The 24,145-nt window shown below is 35.3% G+C and overlaps 2 protein-coding genes across 6 annotated transcripts; both read left to right on the top strand.

The window, feature by feature from the left end:
* Positions 5,421-5,920, top strand: LOC108662020. Its single transcript, XM_018121046.1, has 2 exons — positions 5,421-5,515; positions 5,602-5,920. The coding sequence occupies exons 1-2, from the start codon at positions 5,421-5,423 to the stop codon at positions 5,918-5,920; spliced, it is 414 nt and encodes a 137-aa protein (XP_017976535.1).
* On the top strand, positions 13,910-19,602 carry LOC18599691 (disease resistance protein RPM1). 5 transcript variants are annotated; one of them, XM_018121458.1, is made up of 3 exons: positions 13,910-14,111; positions 14,911-14,989; positions 15,146-18,267. In XM_018121458.1, exon 3 carries the CDS (start codon positions 15,148-15,150, stop codon positions 17,950-17,952), a length of 2,805 nt encoding a protein of 934 aa, XP_017976947.1. In that variant the 5' UTR covers positions 13,910-14,111; positions 14,911-14,989; positions 15,146-15,147; the 3' UTR covers positions 17,953-18,267. The 5 variants fall into 5 exon arrangements, with proteins under 5 accessions (XP_017976947.1, XP_017976950.1, XP_017976949.1 ...); XM_018121461.1 differs by lacking the exon at positions 13,910-14,111 and adding an exon at positions 19,325-19,602 and having other exon boundaries at positions 14,684-14,989; positions 15,146-17,986; XM_018121460.1 differs by lacking the exon at positions 13,910-14,111 and adding an exon at positions 19,316-19,602 and having other exon boundaries at positions 14,684-14,989; positions 15,146-17,986.

The following is a 24,145-nucleotide window of genomic DNA, read 5'->3' as shown; positions in this document are numbered from 1 at the left end:
CTTATTTAATTAACTACTGAAATACATTTCATTCTTTAACAAAAAGATTTATAATCTTATGAACTTGGATAAGGTAAAGTTTTCTATTATCTTCTTCTTTCTATTTATGTTATTTAAATATTGTGTGAAATTCTATATATCATATTTAACTATTTATATTTTATATATTATATTTTATGAATCTAAAAAAACATTGTCGAACACAACTTTTTTGTAAGTTTTTCTTTCTTATTCTTTTTGATTTATATGTTATATAAAATTATTTTTATTATGAATCTTTTGATTGTTGTTTAAATGCAATGCTTTAATTTTAAAAATTTTTAACTTTTATTTCTTTTTGTCTTTAATCTCCTAACAAAAATTGACTAGCTTCGCCTCTGGATTCATTAGTGCAACTCAATAACGCCAAAATCCTTTCAAACTCAAATAAAATCATCTTCTTGATTTGCATGTATTGATGCAAATGAATAATGTATCAATATTCAAAGTCAATTAATCAATTGGATCAACATCCTTCTCCTTGCATACTTGCCTTTCTATTTACATCAACTATGCTATTGTTAATTTTTATGTTTTTATCTGCTTGGAAAATATTCAAAAGTAAAAGATCAAAAGAGAGGATGAAAACTTATAGATATTCTTATTTCTTTTCTAATAAGTTTCTTTTTGCTCTTTAAAATATAAGTTGAAAAATCCATGAATTTGTTTTTTTTATTTGAATGGCCAAATCCTATGAAAATCAAAGAGAAAAATGAAAAAAAATCAAGAAAAATCGAGTAACAAGACACTTAATTAATAGTATCATCAAGAGTGAAAGATCTATCACTAACAAATCTTTGCAGCAATGCGAGTTATATCCATCTCTGAGTTGTTTCCACCCTTAAAATTTAACCTTGGAAGATCAACATCCAACCTTTCCCCTCTTCCTTCTGTGATGAAATAGAACTTCCATCCATAGAAGTTCTCAAAATTGAACTATTATGCATTATATTCTAATATTACCTAGTCCGTAAAAGAGATGTTCAACATTAATTCACATATTTGATTAGTGTAATGTGCTCTCAATAATTTATCATTGTTTTTTTATTTTGATTTTTAATTTTAATTATTCATCTTCATATTTTGTTATTGACTTGCATCTTATAATTAATTAAGTAGTTATACCTCTTTATTTTGTGCATTTTATTTTATAATAAATAATTTAATTGTTAAATAAATATTTTTAGGCACATATTTTATATAAAATTGCCAAAATAATCAAATTAATTGCTTGCTATTATTTTGCTGCCATTTTTTTGGTATGATTAGGTTATTTGAAAACATAGTAAACGATCCATAATAATATATTATTCTTCTTGTCTATTTCCACTCATCCCTTTTTTTTTCACCCTTCGGTTTTGTATGGTTGGATCATTTAAATAAGAATTTAAGTGTACTATTACCCTTCAGTCACCTAATTAGAAAGAAAAATAATAAAAAAATAAAGGGCCTTTATTGGTAAGATTCCATTTTTTGTTTCAAAAACACTAAAATATCCCTGAAACTTTGAAATGGTCTGACCAAACCCAATGAATAATTGCACTTAACCATATAAATGAAAGTAATACTAGCCTGCAATACAAATGATAGAGATCTCGATTTTTTTGGACTTCAATAATATATATATATATATATATATATATAATTACTTATTTGCATCGACTACTACATGCAATGATGCAAACGAGACTTCGGAAATTTATTCAACTTATGATAAATGATCTTGTCATTATTCAATTGCATTTGAACAAATTTAGCAAGGGTGGAAGCAAAGACAAGTAGCACCACCTTGACACATCCCATTTCCTTTTGGTGGGAATTTTCTCTGGCACGAGCTGTTGCATGTAGCATCCTTACAATTTGTAAGACCAAATGGTACAACACATACTTTTCCTTGATCTTGTGGCTTTACCTCATCTCCTGTGTTTGCAATAAACCATATTGAATAGATTTACTCAACAACGTTTAAACAACCTGCATATATTGGTAGGAAATTGTCATAATATTTGCATTGATATAAATTTTAAATATGGATGGATCATATGCAAGACATATTTACCAATAGTGAAGAAGAGAGCTAAAATGAAGATAGCAGAGACACCCAGATTCTTCGTGGCTGTTATTCTTCTTTTATTATCTTCTTCTATTATTTGTAATATATTTGAAACCCATAATCTCTTGTATTTATATATAGCACAGGTTGGCAAGAGAGAAGCAATTTTGATCCATTAGATTTAGGACTTGAGGAAATTGTGAGAAATAGACCTCCTCATAAGCTGATTTCAAAAATAATCACCCTTATATAGTTAACCGTTTCTAGCCAAAAAGAAGCCTAAGTAGACCAAAATACCCTTAAAATCATCGTGGCAAATTAAGCTCCCGATATCTCCCTCCTGCCATAAAGAAAATAGAAATAAATGTTGAGTCGTTTGAGCTCGTTTATTTTTCTCTCTCAGCTCTCTGAACTGTATCAACTTTGTGAACTCTCAATTAAGCACCATCGTCATCAACTTTCTCAGCTCTTTGAAATGTATGAGCTCTGTCAACTCTCTGTTGAGTACCATCGTCATTGTGTTGTGGTCTATCTCTCGGCATTTGCCATATTGTCATAGATAAACAAACCCTATAATGGAGATGACATCAAGGTATGTTATTGGGTTTATTGCTGCAACACATAAATTTTTGAAACTTTTTGTGTAAATTAGAATATGGATTAGAAACATTGCACAGAGTTGTTACATGCCATGCATCTATAAAGCAGATGGCGTGTAAAAAATATACTGAAATAACATGTGTTAGCACACGGCGTGTAACATTTTTATTTAACATGGCGTGTAACATGTTGTGAACATGGCGTGTAACAATTTTTGACCTTGCGTGTAACATTTTTGAACAAGGCATGTAACAATTTTTGAACTAGCGTGTAACACTTTCTAAACACGGCGTGTGACAACATGACTGACAAATTTTAGAACACGGCATGTAATGTGTAAAATGATTGATAATTTTTTTTTGTTTTCAAAATTTCAGTGGGGTTCCAATTGTGTGACTTATGATAAGACACGGTGGTTAGTGGGTGGATGGCATTTACAAGAGTGGTGATAAGAGTGATTTGTCGTTTGTAGGCTTGATGAAGCTGGTTGAAGATGTTGTTGGGGTAAACTCAGAAATTGACGAGATTGAGTTACATGCATTGATCAGTACACCCAGAAAGCTATCACGGCCAATTATAAAGGACAATGAAGATGTTGCATTAATTCTACTAGAAGAGAGGAATGTTTCAGCTGTGTATGTCAGTATTAAGGGACGCCAAGCAAATATTATGTCACATGAAGAAGCTGAACAACATCGCAATCAGCTCAATTAAAATAAGATTTACAATGCTTCACATATACCACAGCATTCAGTCTGTAACTCACAACATTAACAATTGAGGTATGTACAAGAGTTTGTGCAGCCCGGTAGATATATGACATTCACAGAATAGTTGGCTGCATAGTTCCAATCAGGATGTGCATCTAGCCAATTACTTGCTTTTGTCTAAGAAATGCAATGATTGGGTGAAACTATAGAGTGTGTAATGCCATTTTCAAATGAGAATACGACACTTGGATACAACACTGTGACATTAGAAGGTGACACTGCAATGCTTGAGGATAATACTGCGTCTAATGACGAAATTGAGGATTTGTTCCCTACTGGTGAAGATATATTTGATGACAATTTAGATGATGGGCCTGATGAACGGCATGATGACAGTTCAGATGATGACTGGCTTTGTGACAGTGACATTCCAATTTGCAATAATGTTAAAGGCGAAATGGAAACTGTTAGAGGTGAAACGAAACCTGTTAGAGGTGTTGATGTAGGAGATGTTCAGTGTGATGACCCTATTACAATTAACCCATCGCTGGTGAGAACGGGATTCGTTCCCCTGATACATTGCTCGATGACAATTATCAAGAAAGGGGAAATGCAGGGATATCTTGTACATGGCTAATTCCAAGTGCAGAAAGGTTCTCCTTTCAAACAATTACCACTGAGGAGTCGACATGTGCCGATGATCACTTATACAAAGGAAGAATGTTTTCCTCGAAGGCCAAGTTGAAACAAGCTTTGAACATATTGGCTTTAAAAGAGCAGTTTGGGATAAGAGTAAAAAGGTCATGTAAAGGTCGTTATGAGGTTAGTTGCAAGGACAAGGCATGCAAGTTCAATGCGCGTGCAACGAAGTTACTTGAAAGAGGAGAATATTGGCAAGTTTGGACGTTCCACAAAGTACACACGTGTACTGTCGATGGTTTGCAAGGGCGATTTTCAACTGCGAGTGTGAAGATAATTGGTGAACTTATGTCACACAAGCTTAAGGCTAATGGAGTAACATTGAGACCTATATAATTGGTGAGATGAGGGTTCAGTGGGGATTGAAATACTTGTATGGTAAGGCCTGACAAGTGAAGGACTATGCGGATAGGCTTGTTTTCGGTCCCCCAAATGAGCCATTTCAACTATTACCCTCGTAATTTTATATGTTAGAATAAGAAAATCTCGACACAATCACTACATTGGCTACTGATGAGGTAGAAAGATTCAAATATTGTTTCTGGTCATACAAAGCTTGTATTCAGGGGTTTAGGGATGTAATGTGTTCTACGATTGCAATTAATGTGACACATCTTAAAGGCAGGTTCAAGGGTGTTCTGTTTGTCGCTGTATGCAAAGATGCGAATGAGTGCGTATATCCAATTGCATTTGGCATCGACCATGTTGAGGACAAAGACTCATGAACGTGGTTTCTTAGCAAGCTACGTGTTGCGATTGGTTGTCATGAAAATACTATGTTCATTTCTGATTAACATCTCAACATTAAGAAAGCAATCTAAAATGCATACCTAGAAGTGCACCACGGTTTATGCCGTTACCACTTGAAGAAAAACTTTAAAAACAAATTTAAGCGTGACGACGTTTCTATGATTTTTACCCTTACTCGAGATTGCTATAAGGTTCTCTATTTCAACAAACATATGAACCAGCTTAAGCAGATTCACGCGAGAGCCCATGCTGACCTTATAAGAATAGGCCCTAAGAGATGGGCACATGTGTGTTCACTAGCAAGGCGATACCAAATGATGACATCCAATATTGCGGAATGTGTTAACTCATGCTTGAAGCATGCAAGACAAATGCCAATCACTGTTTTGATCGAGTTCATAAGATACATGTTCTAGCGTTGGTTCCATGACTGATATGAAGAGGCTGTCAAGGTGACCATGCCCCTCAGCCCTTGAGTTGCCAGGTAGTTGAGCAAACAGTTCAATGAAGCACATCGCTTTGTAGTTAAACTTATCAATCGAGTGGAGTTCGAAGTTAAAGACGGAAAGATGGATGGACTTGTAAACCTGTCCAGGAAGACGTGTTCATGTTGTGAGTTCCAAACAGATTCACTACCATGCAACCATGCCATTTCAGCAATAAGGTCAGAATATCTTTATTTCTTATTTGAACCTTAATTGTCATAGTATTTACATTATGCTTGAAAATTGAGTTCATTGTATTTTTCAGTAAATGCAAACATGAAGCCATTGAATTCTGCGTTGACTATTACAAGACAACTGTTTTGGTGGAGGATTATGCGAGGTCCATTCGTCCGGTAGGGCATCCTAGTGAATGGGACATCCCCCATCATGTGAAACAAATTATCGTCTTGCCACTACCTTGGCGAGGCCAAGTGGGAAGATCTAGGAGGAGAAGGATTCCATCGGCTGGTGAAGGGAGTCGAGCGCTAAGATGTTCGCAATGCAAGAGGTACGGGCATAACAGACAGAATTGCACATCCCCATTTGCAGTTCCATCCATAAATCCGGCACCATCTCCAAGTTAATCGGTCCCTCCACGAGTGCATCGATTGAAAGCATGTTCAAGTTGTAGACAACTGATCACTCACACAACAACTGTCCAATACAAAGGACAATGTTTGAAAACGTAAAGTGTCTTGTGGATGAAGACAACTTGTTGGTCTAACTAAATGTGTAACCCATGTGCAATACCTTTCTCACAATTTCCTCTTGCAGTTTCTTACATTCATTCATATTTTGTGTTTATTAGTTTCCTCTTGTAGATGAGTCTTTATTTTTATCATTAATTTTGTAGATATATTATTTGATTATTCATTTCATTTTGTCAGTAGTTTTGAACACTGAATAGACTTGCAAAGTCCCTATACTGTTCGAGTATATAATTATTATTGATAGCTTAATGGATATGCTTATTAAGAACTTAAATATTTAAGTGTAAAAGATTTAAAGTGTTGAAAATATATATAAATAATTTTTTACTGGATTATTTGATTGTAGAATATGTAAATTAATTAATAAATTAGTTTATAATTTTAAATAAATTAATTTATCATTTTTATAAAAAAATATAAAATGACTAAATAATTTCTTTCTTCTTCTATTTATAATAGTAAACAAATTTGAAATTAGTTATTTAACTTAGTTTTTTACTTGAGGTAAAGTCAAATAAGCAACAAGAATAGAATATGTTTATTTATGGCGTGACACGTTGACTTGTTGCAGTATTGTGGGTGACACACCCCGCCCCAATTGTCATAACACGCTAAGTGGTAGTAGATTGATGGCGTGACACGGTGAGTGCAAGTAGATTTATGGAGTGACACGTTGAATTCTTATAGTATTGTGAGGTGACACGCCACGCCCCAATTATTGTGACAAGCTGAGTGGTAGCAGATTGATGGCATGACATGGTGAGTGCAAGTAGATTTATGGTGTGACACGCTGACTTCTTGTAGTATTGTGAAGTGACACGTCACGCCCTAATTGTTGTAACACGCTGAGTGGTAGCAGATTGATGACGTGACACGATGAGTGCAATCAGATTTATGGCATGACATGCTGACTTCTTGCAATATTGTGGGGTGACACGCTAGGTCCCAATTGTTATGACACGCTGAGTGGTAGCAGATTGATGGCGTGGCACAGTAAGTGCAAGCAGATTTATGACATGACACGTTGACTTCTTGCAGATTTATGGCATGACACGCTAACTTCTTGCAGATTTATGGCGTGACATGCTGAGTGGAAGCAGATACGTGACGTGACACGCTGACTTCTTGCTGTATTGAAAGGTGACATGCCATGCCCCAATAGGGTGACACGCCACGTTGTTGCACTATTTCTTACAATTTCCTCTTTCCTCTAATTTAAATTTACATAAGCTTTTGAGATTTATAAGCACTATGTTTGAATTGAGAAATTAATGTATAAAATGAACAAATATTAAAATTAATAAAATTAATTATGTATACAATACAAAAAATGTACGAACAAAGGTCGATATGTTCGCTCTCGCAACTGTTGGAAAAAATTTCTATAGCGTATTGGTGACGCATATATGCAATCATATTTTGTTTATCTCTAATCTATTCTGATTGTAAAATATCGTCAATGTACCTTATCATGAACATACCGCAGCTGACACTATCATTCTGTCGATGCACTTTAGATTTTGGCAAATGAATTTCTAATGGCATCGATATCAAATCCCATGTCTTTCGACGTGTTCTATTAAAATAACCGACTTTGTGGCCGATGATTGGCATTATTGTTGTAAGGGGTGTCATCTGAGCCGCACGCACTTCGTTATCCTTAGCATCCGAAGTTCTTACAGAGTCCACCACCTTGATCGTCCACCTCACTAAGTCAATCTTCGCCACCACTAAATGCCCGCTCACATTGCAAGGCGCGAGGATGAAATCGACATCTTCCCATTTTTTTTCGTATGTCGACCTCTCACCCTCCACGTACTCCCACATCTTATTCGGAATTTCCATAGTGGACCGGCCATCTTCAGTTGGAAATGCCATGTATAGCATATGGATGGTGTTATGTGAAACATGTATACATTAACTTACACTTAATGAAATCAAAACTTAGTATTTACTAAATTGAAAAATTTTCAAATAAACTTACGAAGAATATCGTGTCAACCACGAATGCACAAGTATTGTACAGCTTCGACTTTGGCCTTGTCATCTACTTACAGAGTACACTGAGGCATGTGTCTATATGTTCACTTGTCATTTCCTCTTTGAGATCCTCTAATGTTGTGAAAAAGGCAGCCCCTTGATCCCCTAAAATCCCGATGTTACGCTTGCATATGTAACAGAATGAATTTCAAAAGCCTTGGTGGATTAATGTTTCATTAGAAAACAATATTTGCAATGTTATTTATGAGCTTACCTTGCACATTTGTCTTTCTTGAAAGCTTCGAACGCTTCCATTATTGCATTCTTTTGATCCCGACAGCTTAATGAGGGGTCGACATACGGGCTGGCCATGTATTTGCTTGCCATTTTGACCCGTGCTCGCTTGGTTGGGTTTGAAATTTATGTTAAACAATGATGGACATCAAACGACCCTTGTGAAGATAATCGTGAACCACTAGCTTTAGGAATGCACTGACAAAGATGGTCCCCTTCAGCCTGAAGTGATGCAAGGTTCCCATCCCCTCACGCTGCTGCTTCAACAAATGCATGGTCTCCTTCAGCTTGAGAAAGATGCTCTCCTTCAGGAACATCTGATTGAAGGGTCATTCCCCTTGCCATAGCATCATCCACAACATCATCAACATGTGTTACGCTTTATCCGTCAGCACCAACAACATCATCATGAATGTTCACACTAGGTTCATCATGCTGCCCATTATCAGCATCATTGTGGTCCATACCAGCATCGTCAGATGAAAGATTGCCTTACAGAATGAGACAAATGAGAAAATCTGTTAGCTTATAAAATACCATAAAGCATAAACCGAGAATAAAAAAAAAAGTATACTTACTTAACGTAAACCACCAAAATACGAGCGAAGATAGAAAAACGTACTTGTGATTTCAAGTCGTCTAGAATCTGAGCAACGATACAGTCCTCAAGCGTCTGCATTACGAAAGTCAATGACTGAATTGAAGCCTTCAGTTCCAACATGCCTTTTTGATGCTTGCGCATGATCCGTCGGAGCTGACAATTCGTGACTACTTCGTTATTGACTCTTGTAGAATGGGTCAACTGTAATAACATATATTACTGTGTTATTCAATAATCATATATGAAATTATTGAACATTAACCATTAGAATTTTAATATCCTTATCGGCAGTTCATTAGCACTTGCGGTTGAGCCAAACCGATCAGTCATTGAGGACCTATTGTCACCTCTATTAACTGTAATAACAGAAATTACTATGTTAATTGATAAACATGTGAAAATGTTGAAAACAAATAGTTAGAACCGATCTTACCAACAACTCGTTACCAATGTGCATTTGAAGAGGACCTCTCGGTGGTTGTAGAGCTGTTGTCACCTGGTTCAACTGCAAACACAGATATGTTATTCAATAATCACATAAGGAATTGTTGAACACAAACCATTAGAATAATCCTTACCAGCTATTCGCTGCATGGACCATGGTCTTCCTCTTCTTCCATCAACTCAGGGCCTTACAACTCATCAACTCTTGTAGAATGGGTCAACTGTGATAACATATATTACTATGTTATTCAATAATCATATATGAAATTATTGAACATTAACCATTAGAATTTTAATATCCTTATCGGTAGTTCATTAGCACTTGCGGTTGAGCCGAATCGATCAGTCATTGAGGACCTATTGTCACCTCTATTAACTATAATAATAAAAATTACTATGTTAATCGATAAACATGTGAAAATGTTGAAAACAAATCGTTAGAACCGATCTTACCAACAGCTCGTTACCATTGTGCATTTAAAGAGGACCTCTCGGTGGTTGTAGAGCTGCTGTCGCCTGGTTCAATTGCAAACACAGATATGTTATTCAATAATCACATAAGGAATTGTTGAACACAAACCATTAGAATAATCCTTACCAGCTATTCGTTGCATGGACCATGGTCGTCCCCTTCTTCCATCAATTCAGGGCCTTACAGCTCATCAACTAAAGCAACGGCAGTGTGTCTCCGCTTCATGCCAGCAGTGGCTCATATCTCTTTCAAGTTTCTCCTATTTTCCCTCGCACCTAAGCCCTACTCCCCCTGATCCTCCATGTGCCCTATTGGCACGTACTGGTAGCCCTCAGATAAATAGACATTAAGGTCCACAAAATACTCCCGGCTGGCCTCATTTGGAGTGGGCTCTAACTTCTCCAATGTCCACAACTGCAAATTAAGAATTGTGATTAAATTTTTGAAAAAATTATTATACAAATTCACAGTAAATATTATTAGCTGTTCACTCACATGCTCAGATGACTCCAACTTCTCAACTGCCTTGTAGAAGTCTTTTAGCTTCTAATTGTATTGCCATCTACACATTTGTGGGTAGATGTTGTCCTTCGGACCAGATGGTGCAACTATTTTTCTTAAAGCCGAAATTACCTCCATTGTCCAAAACTGCAAGTCAAATGTAATCATTATTATACCGTAAATGATAAATGAGTGAAACCATAAATTAATTTGTCAAAAGGAAACTGGAAAAAAGTTACGTGACAGTACGTGTATCACCCATACGAATCCATAAATTTTGTAGCGTAAACGAGTTCCTTTCTACAAGTTTAAGGCAGACACTTCAAACCCCTTTAAAAGGTAGTTCAAGGTCAGCTTTTAAACATAATAGCCCCATGGGAAGACATTTCAAGTGTCGATGTCCTCCACCAATGACAACAGTCAGGCATCACCTATCTACTATAGTCTTGACCAAATAAAATATTATTTGCAATCAAAACGAGTGCCATCTTGGTCGCGTCTATTGGTCGTTGAAAGTTGCCTCTGCAGAACGTATCAAGCAAAGCCTGCAGCTTAACGCTCTCCTGCCCGTCCTAGTATCTTGCATGAATTTCATCTGCAACAACCTCGTACAATCATGTGAACACATCGGGCATTTGACCAAACTTTAGTCTGATGATAAGGCAGAACTCTTGCTTTGATATACGCACCTTGCTCTTGCTAATGGCAAACCATAGCTCATGGTCGATTGAATTTGTCTGACTGATTCGACGAATCATGATTTTATGTAGGAAACTAGTGTAAAAGTAGCCTTGTGGATATATGACTAGGAGCATTTAAAAGCACGTACGCTTCACTGCATCGTACTCTTTTTTCTGTTGTAGAGTCTTATTAATGTAATGTAATTGAGACCACTTACAGTGGGTGTTAATGGAGACGTTGAACACCCAGTTATCCCTTGACACATTAAGCAAACTGTCAAGATCCTCATACTGTCTGCACTGCATCTACAAAACATGGCACACATGCACAAGTGAGTTAACCCATACTGAAAAAAGAAATAAATATTGTTACACGCCATGCGTATCAAGTAAAATATTGTTACACGCCATGCATATCAAGTAAAATGTTGTAACACCCAATGCATATCAAGTAAAATGTTATACACGCCATGCATATCAAGTAAAATGTTGTTACACGCCATGCATATCAAGTAAAATGTTGTAACACGCCATGCGTATTAAGAAAAATGTTGTAACACCTCATGCATATCAAGTACAATGTTGTTACACGCCTTGTGTATCAAGTCAAATGTTGTAAAATGTTGTTACACACCATGTGTATCAAGTAAAATGTTGTAACATGCCATATATATCAAGTAAAATATTGTTACACGCCATGCGTATCAAGTCAAATGTTGTTACACGCCAAAGTTGACACGCCAATCACTATAATTACTGTCTCCTTACACGAACTGGCGTAAAATACCCAAAGTAGGGAGACGCAACTATGGCATGTGACACGCCAATCACTGTTATTACTGACTCGTTACATGAACTGCCCTAAAATAACCAATGTCGTGACACACTACATCCCAAAAACCAATAAACCCACTACAACTTAACCCCAAAAACCATGAAACCATGAAGAAAACAGTTTAAACATAATAATTGCAAAAAACACGAACATATCAAACAACAAAAAAATTAACAAACAGAAGAAACTTTTAATTTCAGACTCATTGACCTCTTCACTGATAACCGACATTGTTGCTGGTGTTGTGGTGTCGTCAAGCTTGCAAAGAACGAAGTCGAACACTTTGGTACCTTTGGGAATGAAGAATGAATCAAACTCTCTTACTTCCTTCACATAGATGTTTGCGAATTTTGAAAAGTATTTAATTATTTAAAATGAAATGGCTTTATAATATTCATTTATTCATTTCATTCATTCAGCGGAAGTCCAATCGGTTTCCTTGTTATTGGTATTTGCCCGTTTTTTTCTTTTTCTACTTCAAACCATGGCGTGTCAGCTGTTCAAGTAACGCCATGTCACACACTATAAATCATGGCGTGTCACATATTCCCTCCATGGCTTGTCACAAACTCTAAACCCTCTAATGTCACTGATTCCCTCCATGGCGTGTCACAAATTCTGAATCCTGTCGTGTCACAGCCATGTCACATATGCTCACCATGATATGTCACAGATTTTCACCGTGGCATGTCACATATGCACACAATGACGTGTCATATATTCCTTCCATGGCGTGTCACAAACTCTGAACCTTGTCGTGTCACATATGCTCACCATGCCATGTTACATATTATCACCATGGCGTGTCACAAACTTTGTACCATGGCATGTCACAGATTTTCTCCATGGCATGTCACAGATTCCCTCCATGGTGTGTCACAAATTCTAAACCCTGCCATGTCACATATGCCCACCATGCCCTCTCACTAATTCTCTCCATGGCATGTCACATATGCACACCATGGCGTGCCACATTCTCACACTAGCGTGTCACATATTCTCACCATGTCATCTCACATATTCCCTCTGAGTCTTGTCACATTTTCTCACCCCGTCGTGTCACATTTTCCCTACATGGCGTGTCACAAACTCTAAACCCTATCGTCTCACAGCTGTGTCACATATTCCCACCATACTGTATCACACATTCCCAACATGCCGTTTCACAAACTTTAAACCCTGCCATAACACAGCAGTGTCATATATGGCTTGTTGTAACACGACCATTTCGTGCTTCGAATTCACATATTTCTCCTTTCGATTTACTACCGTAAACGGGATTTCTGGTTTCACATCATTCTTGAAGCTTTCGATTCGTCACGATCAGTTTCTTATTCGGTTTAATCTCACTCTTCTCCTATTATCTCAATGTCATGTCCGAAATATTTGAAAAATCATCTCATACAATATTATTTTCTTATGCACAAGATTCTCAAAAAAAAAAAAGATGTTTTGCAGAAAAGTAAATGTAAGTAAATTCTTTGTATATTTATCTTCTTCTCATTTTTTCGCGTATTTGAGAGTGCATATCAACAAGGATGTCTCATTAAGAGTATTTTTATCTCAAAATGTATTTTGTTGATTAAAAATAATTAAAATTATTTAAAGGATTATTTCCAAACACACTTTTTTTTTAGGGTTAAAATTTTTTTTTCCCTTTAGACTTTGTCAAAGAAGGAATATTACNTCCAAACACACTTTTTTTTTAGGGTTAAAATTTTTTTTTCCCTTTAGACTTTGTCAAAGAAGGAATATTACCCCGTCAATTCATTGTTTTCACCAAACTTAACTGATGCTAACACATTTTCGTTGCTCATCCTAATTTTCCAATTAGTTTCTTCTAGAATTTTTTTTTTTTTTTTTTTCATTTTTAAAATTCATTTTAATCACAATTAAAAGTGGTTAAAAGAAAACTGAAACTAAAAATCAAAACCGATAAATTGACAAATTCATACATACAAAAATAACAAATTGGAGATTGGTTAAAGTTAGGCATGCATATTTGGTGATACAATGTAAAAAACAAAAAAAAACAAAGAACAGATGTGAAGAAATGGAAAAGAAGAAGAAATTTTTTTACTACTGATCAGCAAGTATTTAACTGACCCAATATCTACATCATTTCACAAGTGCGAGATTCTCCTGGCCCACTGAGAAGAAAACACAGCAGCTGAAAGTGAGGGTTCTCCCTGGTAGCTGATATTTGCCGAGATGATGCGGTGGGAAAGGTGTTTTGATTTCCCAAATGCCCCGTAAAGGTATGAATGTCAGGCCCGAATTCATGTGCTGGTAATCGGTTTTTCTTAAGTGATTCCCTGAAAGTATAGTTGGTTCTTCTGGGTCGTTAATTTGTAATAGAAAATAGTGGGATTCTGACCTTGTTAACTCTGGGTGTTGTTAGTTTGAGGTACTGCTTTGTAATTGCGTTAGTCCCCGAGTTGGTCTAGATGCTCACAATTCTGGATGCTGTAACTCCACGCATCATACTTTTATCAATAATACAACTGGTATACTAGTAAAAAAAAAAAGACGAGAGTCAATGAACAAGACAAACTCATGACTTCATTCCTAGGATAGAAAACAAATGATATATTATCATTCATACAACCATATACTTGGGGAAAAAGATTACATGCATCACAATCCAAGGGCCAAAAAAAGAAAAAGGAAATTGCTAATGCAACAAATGACTTATCCTTATTAGCAGGGCCCTAGTAATTAGCGTAATGATAAATTAACATCTCATTCTTGCTTTGTTTCTTATTAGCAGGGACTTAGTAATTAACACGTGCCTTGACTACATATCACAAAATTCATTTATTAATTGTATGATGATGATGATGTGTGATGATGCTGATGCTCTAATGGGTTATAGTGGGTGGTGGTGATGAAGTTTCATGTTCCTTTCGTCTTTCCAGGGTTCTTCTTTAGTCTTCAGTTGACTTTGATTTCTGCAATTCCATCTTCTACTCATGCATACGCGGTTCGTTGTTATTTTTTGCTTCGTTTTCCTATACAAATATAATGGTATAATGCTTCCACCCCTTACTTTTGTAGATTTCTTCATCTCTCAAAAACTCATAACTGAAATTTGGCCATATATTCCATAAATCAGATCCAACCAATACTTGACTAGGTACGTTTTTTCTTTTCCTATTATCTTATTAGTTTTCAGAATTGCATATTTTGATTCTTGGCTTAAAAAAAATATTTTTGACATTAGTGTTTTTTATATTATTGTTTTAAAAAAATTTATAATACTGATGTGCTATAGTTTTTATTGCCAAAATAGAAATGGCTTTAAGCGCAACAGATCTCTTATTGGGTAGGATACTTTCCATCATGGAAAACGAAGCATCATTGCTGAGTGGGGTTCATGATGAAATCAATGAACTCAAGCTTGAGCTGACTAGCATGAGATCCTTTCTTGAGGATGCTGATAGAACTAGAGTAGTGCAGAGCAAGGCAGAGAATGATTGGGTGGTAGGTGTGCGAGAAATTGCTCATCAAGTAGAAGATATCATTGACAAGTACATGTATGACATGAACAGGCAACAACAATGGAGGTGGGGGTATACATTCACAAGTTTTTTCCTAAAGGGTATTCAGGTTCCGCAGAATCTATGGATGAAGGATAGATTTGCTAAAAAGTTACAAGATATCAATAAGGAGATTAAAAGCATTCCAGAGAGAAGCCAGCGATACGGGGTTTATCAATTAGAAGTGAAGGATAAAAATTTACAAGGAATGCTTGGCAATTGTGATCTTAATTGGCTGAAAAATGAGAGTGAATCTTCTCTTTTTCTTAAAGATGATGATCTTGTGGGCATCAAAAAGACTCAACGCGAGTTATTGGGTTGGTTGACGAATGGAGACCTTGAAAGAACTGTGATTTCTGTGACAGGGATGGGTGGTTTAGGCAAAACTACTCTTGTTGCTAACACCTTCAATAAACAAGTTGTCAATCAGCATTTTGACTTTTGTGCCTGGATCACTGTCTCACAACAATATGCAATTGAAGAATTGCTTAGATCCATGATCAAAGAAATTTACATGAAGGCAAATGAACAAACTCCTGTGAACCTGAACGCCCTGAGTTACAGGGATTTGGGGGAGAAACTTGAGAAGTACTTGCAGGCAAAGAGGTATCTTATTGTGTTAGATGATGTTTGGAGCCTCAACCTCTGGCAACAGATAAGCAGAGTCCTTCCTAATGGAAGGAATGGAAGTCGGATCATGCTTACTACACGAATGAAAGAGGTTGCTTTTTTCCAATTTGGGATTGTAAACCACGTCCTTGAACTTAAGCCCTTAAGAGACAAGGAGGCTTGGACGCTTTTCTGCATGAAAGCTTTCCCAAGCAATCTTGGTCAATGTCCACCATATCTTGATTCTTTAGCGAGGAACCTAGCTGAAAAATGTAAAGGCTTGCCGTTAGCTATTGTGGCTTTGGGAGGTTTGTTGTCTTCCAAGAAGTTCCTAGCAGAATGGAGAAATGTCCATGACAACTTAAATTGGGAGCTAAGCAACAACCCTGAGCTGGAAGCAGTGAAGTGTATCTTACTGCTTAGTTACTATCATCTGCCTTACCGACTTAAGCATTGTTTTTTATACTGTTGCATATTCCCAGAAGATTATCTGATTAGGCGAAACAGGCTCATTAGACTCTGGATGGCAGAAGGCTTTGTGGAGCCAGTTACAGGAGCAACACCAGAAGTAGTAGCTGAGAGATACCTGACGGAATTGATTTCTCGAGGCTTGCTTCAAGTTACAAAGAGGAATGAATCTGGAAGGCCGCAAACATGTAAGATGCACGACATTCTGCGAGAGCTTGCGGTTTCCATATCAGAAACAGAAAAGTTTGTCGCCATATCTGATAGGAAAGAAGCAGTTGTAGTAGGAGACAATGGAATTCACCGTTTGTCAATTGAGGTAAGGGATAAAGAGATGAAAGCAGGAAAGGGTATATCAAAACTTCGTTCATTGTTTGTTTTTGCTGTTGATGAAATCTCTAAGTCTTCCTGTAATAGCTTGCCATCTGGTTTTAAATTGTTGAGAGTGTTGGATTTACAAGATGCCCCAATCAACCAACTCCCAGGTGAAGTGGTAAATTTATTCAATTTGAGATATCTGAACTTAACAGGGACTCAAGTGAAGGAGCTTCCAAAATCGATCGGAAAGCTTTGTAACTTACAGTCCTTGTTCCTCAAGGAAACCCAAATTGAAGAGCTTCCGCCAGGAATCGTGAAGTTGAAAAACCTGCGGCATCTAATTGTTTACCGTTTCAATATTAGAGGGACGGACTATGACCGTTGGGTCGGCATGCGTTTACCATCCAACATCTTCTTGGTAAAGAGCTTACAAGTGTTGACTTTTGCGGAAGCAGGGGACACCTTCATAAAAAATCTCAGCAAAATGACGCAGCTAAAAAGGCTTTGCTTTGCGAATGTCAAGGAAGCTAATGAAAAAGACCTGTGCTTCTCCATTGGAAAAATAAGCCTCCTTCGCTACTTAATGGTGATGTCGTGTAATAAGGAGGAGCGATTGAAGATGGATCAACTTGTCGAAGCTCCTCCTTGCCTTGAGAAACTTGTTCTGGCTGGGAAATTGGAGAAGCTGCCGCACTGGTTTAAGTCCCTCCAAAACCTCACATGTCTGAGACTACATTGGTCTAGATTGAGGGAAGAAGGTTTTCTCACTCACATCCAAGCATTGCCTAACCTGGGACGAATTACACTCGTGAATGCGTTCGAGGGAGAGCGGTTATGCTTTCTTCAAGGGTTCCAAAAGCTTAAGGTTTTAAGAATACAGAAATTCCCTGGGCTGAAAGACATTGTGATAAATAAAGGAGTCATGCCTGGTCTTCAGGAGCTAAACATACGAGAATGCCCAAAGTTTGTGAAATTACCACATGCTTGGGGAAGTGATCTACCTGATCTCAGAAAAGTTTGTTTGAGGGATGTTTCGAGTGAGATTATTGAGCAAATCTGTGGAGCGCAGAGTATGGCTCAGCCAGCAATCAGAGTCATCTTATTAAGCAGAGTGGAAGATAATGATGATGAATCTAATTTCAAGTGGGTGTATAGAACCTATGACTGACGGTTGGACCGGGGAAAGTCGAATCCTTGCAATTGTAAGTACCAAGCGTACACACTTTTAACTTCTTTTAGATTCCCTTTTGTTTGATCCTCTGAAAGTTCTTTTTTTTACCCTTTATTTTTTCCATTTTAGTCTTTTAGTTTCATTCAAAAAAATCTTCTTCTTTAGGTTTGAAGCTTGCTTGTGTGTTTTGTTTTAAATTATTGTGTGTTTTGTTAATATGTGTTAATTTGGGGTTATGATGTTTTATCTATCCGTAATTGTCACATTAGTATTTTTATCACATCAAGAAGTGTTACATTAGCATTGTCAATCTAATTAATGCTATCTTAGTATGATTATGTCACATCAATACATAATGAACGTTATATTAATAAAAAATTATCATGTCAATTTGATCAAAACATCATATCAGCATATTTAATTATATAAATTCAACTGTATTACGGTGTGGATTAAAATAAACAAATTTGAAATTAACAATTTATGCGAACTCTATTTCACTTCGATAAGTCGAATTCTTAGATCCGTATGCTGTGATATAATTTATTTTTTAAAGTTCATTTTGTTCATATAAAATTGTTTAACTGAAAATTAAAATTAAAATCAAAATTACTAAATTGATAACACTGGAAGTTTTATGAAAAAACATGAAGTTTAAAGAGTACAAGCCGATTAAAGTCTTGTCTAAGAAGTGTTAAAGATGAGGCGGCGGCCTTGGAAACTTTTATGACCAGCAGATTGTACAAAAACTATCTGCGGGATAGAAGTGTCACTAAAACATTATTCAATTTGATTAGTTAAAATTTAAATAACCCAATATCATACAAAAATCCTAGCATAAATTATTCAATTTGATTATTTAAGGTCATTTGGTTTCAAATTTCAATAAACAAAAAGAATCTTGATTAAATCAGAGTAAATTAAGCAAAGACAAACTCATGATTTTACTCTCGGAATAGAAAATAAATGTAATATTATCATTCGTACAAAGCATATTTATGAACACAACAAACTTAGAAATTGGGTAGACTACTTGGCGTTTGCAATTAATTGGCAGGATATGGTGCCATTTTAATAAGTGGAAAATTTAAGAGACAATGAATGCCTTGGTCCCACCTACCCCAAAATTGTGCTATAAGTGCCAAAGATTATGGGATGAAAATAAATCACGAGTTTGACTCAATCTTGGAATCACAGGAAAAAAAAATTAAATCATGAAGAATTTGCAAATCTCAGCTATTTTCATTTTTGTTCTCTTCTTCTCTGTTGGTAAATAATATATCTTTATATTTATCCATTCGTCGATGTTTGATTTCAAATTAACTTAAAATAATTAAATTAAGCATTAAATTTGGTTTAGTGAGTACAGGAAATATGGTAATGGCGGAAGATCAAGGAAGAGTATGTGCTATACCCTTTCGATTTCCCAATTGTAATGATGCTGTATGCAAGAGGTCATGCGAGAGCAGATTTCCTCCAAATGGGAATGGAATGTGCCGAGGTGATTCTATTTGTCTTTGCTTCCACCCTTGCTAACTTTCTTTTTCATTTTCTTTTGCTTTTGGCTATGGCCTATGGGTTCACTACTGCAACTCAACAATGCCAAAATCCTTTCAAACTCAAATAAAATCATCTTCTTGGTTTGCATATGCTGATGCAAATGAATAATGAATCAAAATTCAAAGTCAATTAATCAATTGGATCAACATCCTTCCCCTTGTATACTTGCCTTTCTATTTACATGAACTATGTTTTTGTTAATTTTTATGTTTTTATCTGCTTGGAAAATATTCAATAGCAAAAGATCAAAAGAGAGGATGAAAACTTACAGATATTCCTATTTCTTTTCTAATAAGTTTCTTTTTGCTCTTTAAAATATAAGCTGAAAAATCCATAAATTTGTCCTTTTTATTTGAATGGCCAAATCCTATGAAAATTAAAGGGAAAATGAAAAAAATAAAGAAAAATCGACTAACAAGACATTTAATTAATAGTATCATCAAGAGTGAAAGATCTATCATTAACAAATCTTTGCAACAATACGAGTTATATCCATCTCTGAGTTGTTTCCACCATTAAAATTTAACCTTGCAAGATCAACATCCAACCTGTCCCCTCTTCCTTCTCTGATGAAATAAAATTTCCATCCATAGAAGTTCTCAAAATTGAACCAATATTCATTATAATCTAATATTACCTAGTCGGTAAAAGAGATGTTGAACATTAATTCACATATTTGATATGTTTAATGTGCTCTCAATAATTTATCATTGTTTTTTTTTTTTTTGATTTTTAATTTTAATTATTCATCTTCATATTTTGTTATTGACTTGCATCTTATAATTAATTAAGTAGTTATACCTCTTTATTTTGTGCATTTTATTTTATAATAAATAATTTTATTGTTAAATAAATATTTTTAGGCACATAATTTATATAAAATTGCCGAAATAATCAAATTAATTACTCGCTATTTTTTTGTTGCCACCTTTTTGGTATGATTAGGTATTTGAAAACATAGTAAACGATCCATAATAAAATATTATTCTTCTTTTCAATTTCCTCTCATCCCTTTTTTTTTCACCCTTCGGTTTTGTGTGGTTGGATCATTTAAATAAGAATTTAAGTGTACTATTACCCTTTAGTAACCTAATTAGAAAGAAGAATAAAAAAAATAAAGGGCCTTTATTGGTAAGATTCCATTTTTTGTTTCAAAAACACTAAAATATCCATGAAATAGCATGGTTTGAAATGGTCTGACCAAACCCAATGAATAATTGCACATATCCATATAAATGAAAGTAATACCAGCCTGCAATACAAATGATGGAGATCTCGATTTTATTGGACTTCAATAATATATATACATACATACATATATATATATATATATATATATAATTACTTATTTGCATCGACTACTGCATGCAACGATGCAAACGAGATTTCGGAAATTTATTCGACTTATGATAAATGATCTTGACATTATTCAATTGCATTTGGACAAATTTAGCAAGGGTGGAAGCAAAGACAAGTAACCCCACCTTGACATATCCCATTTCCATTCGGTGGGAATTTTCTCTGGCACGAGCTGTTGCATGTAGCATCCTTACAATTTGGAAGACCAAATGGTACAGCACAAACTTTTCCTTGATCTTGTGCTTTCACCTCATTTCCTGTGTATGCAATAAACTATATTGAATAGATTTACTCAACAACGTTTAAACAATATGCATACATTGCTACGGAATTGTCATAATATTTGCATTGATATGAATCTATAAAATATCATGGATGGGTCAAATGCAAAACATATTTACCAACAGTGAAGAGGAGAGCTAAAATGAAGATAACGGAGACACCCAGATTCTTCATAGCTGTTATTCTTCCTTTTCCTTTTTGTTCTTCTTCTATTATTTGTAATGTGTTTGAAACCCATAATCTCTTGCATTTATATATAACACAGGTTGGCAAGAGAGAAGCAGTTTTTATCCAACAGATGTAGACCTTGTAAACGAACGAATAGTACCCTGTCAATTCATTGTTTTTACCAAATTTAACTGAAGCTAACACATTTTTGTTACTCATCCTAATTTTCCAATTAGTTTCTTCTAGAATGTGAATTTTTTCCATTTTTTAAAATTCATTTTAATCAGAATTAAAAGTGGTCAAAAGAAAACTGAAACTAAAAACCAAAACTAATAAATTGATAAAATTATACATACAAAAAATAACAAATGGGAGATTGGTTAAAGTTTGGCATTTGATATGATTTATTTTGGGCATTTGACTTCAAAATACAAGAAACATAAAAATCTTGATCAAATTAGAGTAAAATAAGTGAAGAGCCATTGTACAAGACAAACAAGCAAATGAGGAAGGTGCAAGCAATATTATCAAGCCAATGCTAAGGTGTTTTGCAATGACATCAAGATTGAAAATCAACTTTGGCAAATCCTCAGATATCAGATTGGATCATTGCCTTTTGCCTACCCAAGGATACGCAAGAAGCATGAACGCATGGGAGCCAGTGGTGAAGAAGTTCAAGGACAGACTATCAGGATGGCAGTGAAGGTACCTCTCTTTTGGTGGATTCTTCTCTTGGGTTAATTCTCGTGAATTAATTATTGTTGGATAGTTTGTAATATTTGATAGTCTCACGTTGGAAGATAATTATTCAAGATGTATTAAAACGTAACCCTTTAAATAAATAAAAGTGTTTTCAACAAACACAACTATTGAAACACAACAGACATATCTGTTAAAACACAACAGACACAACTTTTCAGTTTCTATAAAAGGAACGTACTTTCAAGATAGACTTAAACCTTTAAAAGAATTATGCAATATGCTTGTTTTATCTTGAAGAGTCTTTGTCTGCAAATCTCTATAGTAGACAACACTCTTTAAAGGTAGTGTGTTTTAGCACGCCTCAAGCCTTCTTACTTTTTTTTCTTATACTATTTTTCTAACAATTTTAAAGAGTTATTGGTGCAAAAGATGTGTGAAAAAAGGCAAAAGAAAAACAAGAAAGAAGGGATGCATCCTAAAGTTAACCATCTTGAGTTGATGAAGCTCATGTGATGGAAGACATAAGGCATGGGCATATGGTATTTTTATTATACACTAAGATATAATGATGTCAATATGTAAATACCATGAAGGTCCATGTGATAGGTAGGCATATAGCATTCCTATTATATATAAAGGTATAATGGTGCCAATATGTAAATTTAACATCTTGATATATAGTGCATTTTTATTTTCTCATCAAAGACATAATGGTGTAACATAGATATTCAATATCTTTGACCTGACATTCCTATTGTGCAATAAAGGTACAATGATGCTTGTATAAACATATACATTGTTATGTTAATTTGATATTCTGATTATACAATAAGGTGCAATGGTGTCAATTAAGAAAGAAAGGATGCGTGTAAACTTGTAAAATCCTTGTTTGGATTAAAACAAGCACTTAAACAATGACATCAAAGTTTGATGAGGTTGTTCTATCTAATAGCTACAAGATCAATTAGTTTGACAAATGTGTCTATAATAAATTCTACAATAGAATCTTAATTTTAGCATTAGTAGCTACTGAGAAGGAAATGGAATGGTTGAGAAATTTGTTATTAGATATAAAATTGTAGCCATAACTGATGCCAGCCATTTCCATATATTGTGACAGTGAGGCTATAATGTGTGTAGCCTACAATAAGATTTATAATAGAAAGTTTAAATACATAAGTCTGCGACATGCCTACATAAAAGAATTAATCTCAAATGGCGTTGTAACAGTAGTTTATGTTAAATCTTGCAAGAATTTGGCTTATCCACTTATCAAAGCTTTGCCAAGAGAGCTTGAAAAATCAACATCTAGTAGAATGGCGCTAAAACCCTTAACTTAAATGTGTTAGTAATGGAAACCTAACTTTGAGTTAGCAAAACTAACAATAAAAGTTCAGTGAGAAATAACAAGTTACTATATGCTGTTTATGCATTGAATTTTAATATTAAAAAGCCTCGTTCTAGAATATTCAGTGCAACTGTTACAAAGAGAAGATGAGCAAAAGACTTTTAATGGAAATGTTAAATGCTTGTAGCAACAGAGGCATAATAACAAATTCCACCTATATGAATATTGAAGTGGTGTTGCTTCAAACCAAAGTTAACAGGGTTTACTCTTATTAATATTTGTCGTAACGTGCGGGTCCGGGAACCTGACCGCTAGACGTGAATGTGAAAACTCACTAAAAATTAAATTAGGAGTCGCCACCAATCTTTTTTTACTAGGTGCGATTGGCTACCTATTGACTCGATTCTAATCGATGAAAACTTAAATTAATTTTAAGCCCACCGAAAATAACCTTAAATCGGTCTACAATTTTTTGGATCTAGGTTCGGGAGTACGGTTACGCCCGGGGAAGGATTAGCACCCCTCGGACGCCTGTTCCATGAACGGTGCCATTTTTAGATTATCCTATTGGGCTTTAATTTTTAATTTCATTAGATTTCCTTAATTATTATTTTTTATTTTATCTCCTATTTAACCTAAAATGGAATGCAAATGGGTGGCAAGATGAAATGCATGGCGTGAGATAAAAATGCCGGACAAATAACCTTTTATTGAGGATATTTTCCGAATCCGCCCATCATACTGGTGGGACTCGGGATATTCTCTCACCTA

This window comes from Theobroma cacao, chromosome 5 (genome assembly GCF_000208745.1).
Source record: "Theobroma cacao cultivar B97-61/B2 chromosome 5, Criollo_cocoa_genome_V2, whole genome shotgun sequence".
Lineage (NCBI taxonomy): Eukaryota > Viridiplantae > Streptophyta > Magnoliopsida > Malvales > Malvaceae > Theobroma > Theobroma cacao.
Note: the sequence above shows the minus strand (reverse complement) of the source record. Positions and strands in the feature narration are given on the sequence as shown.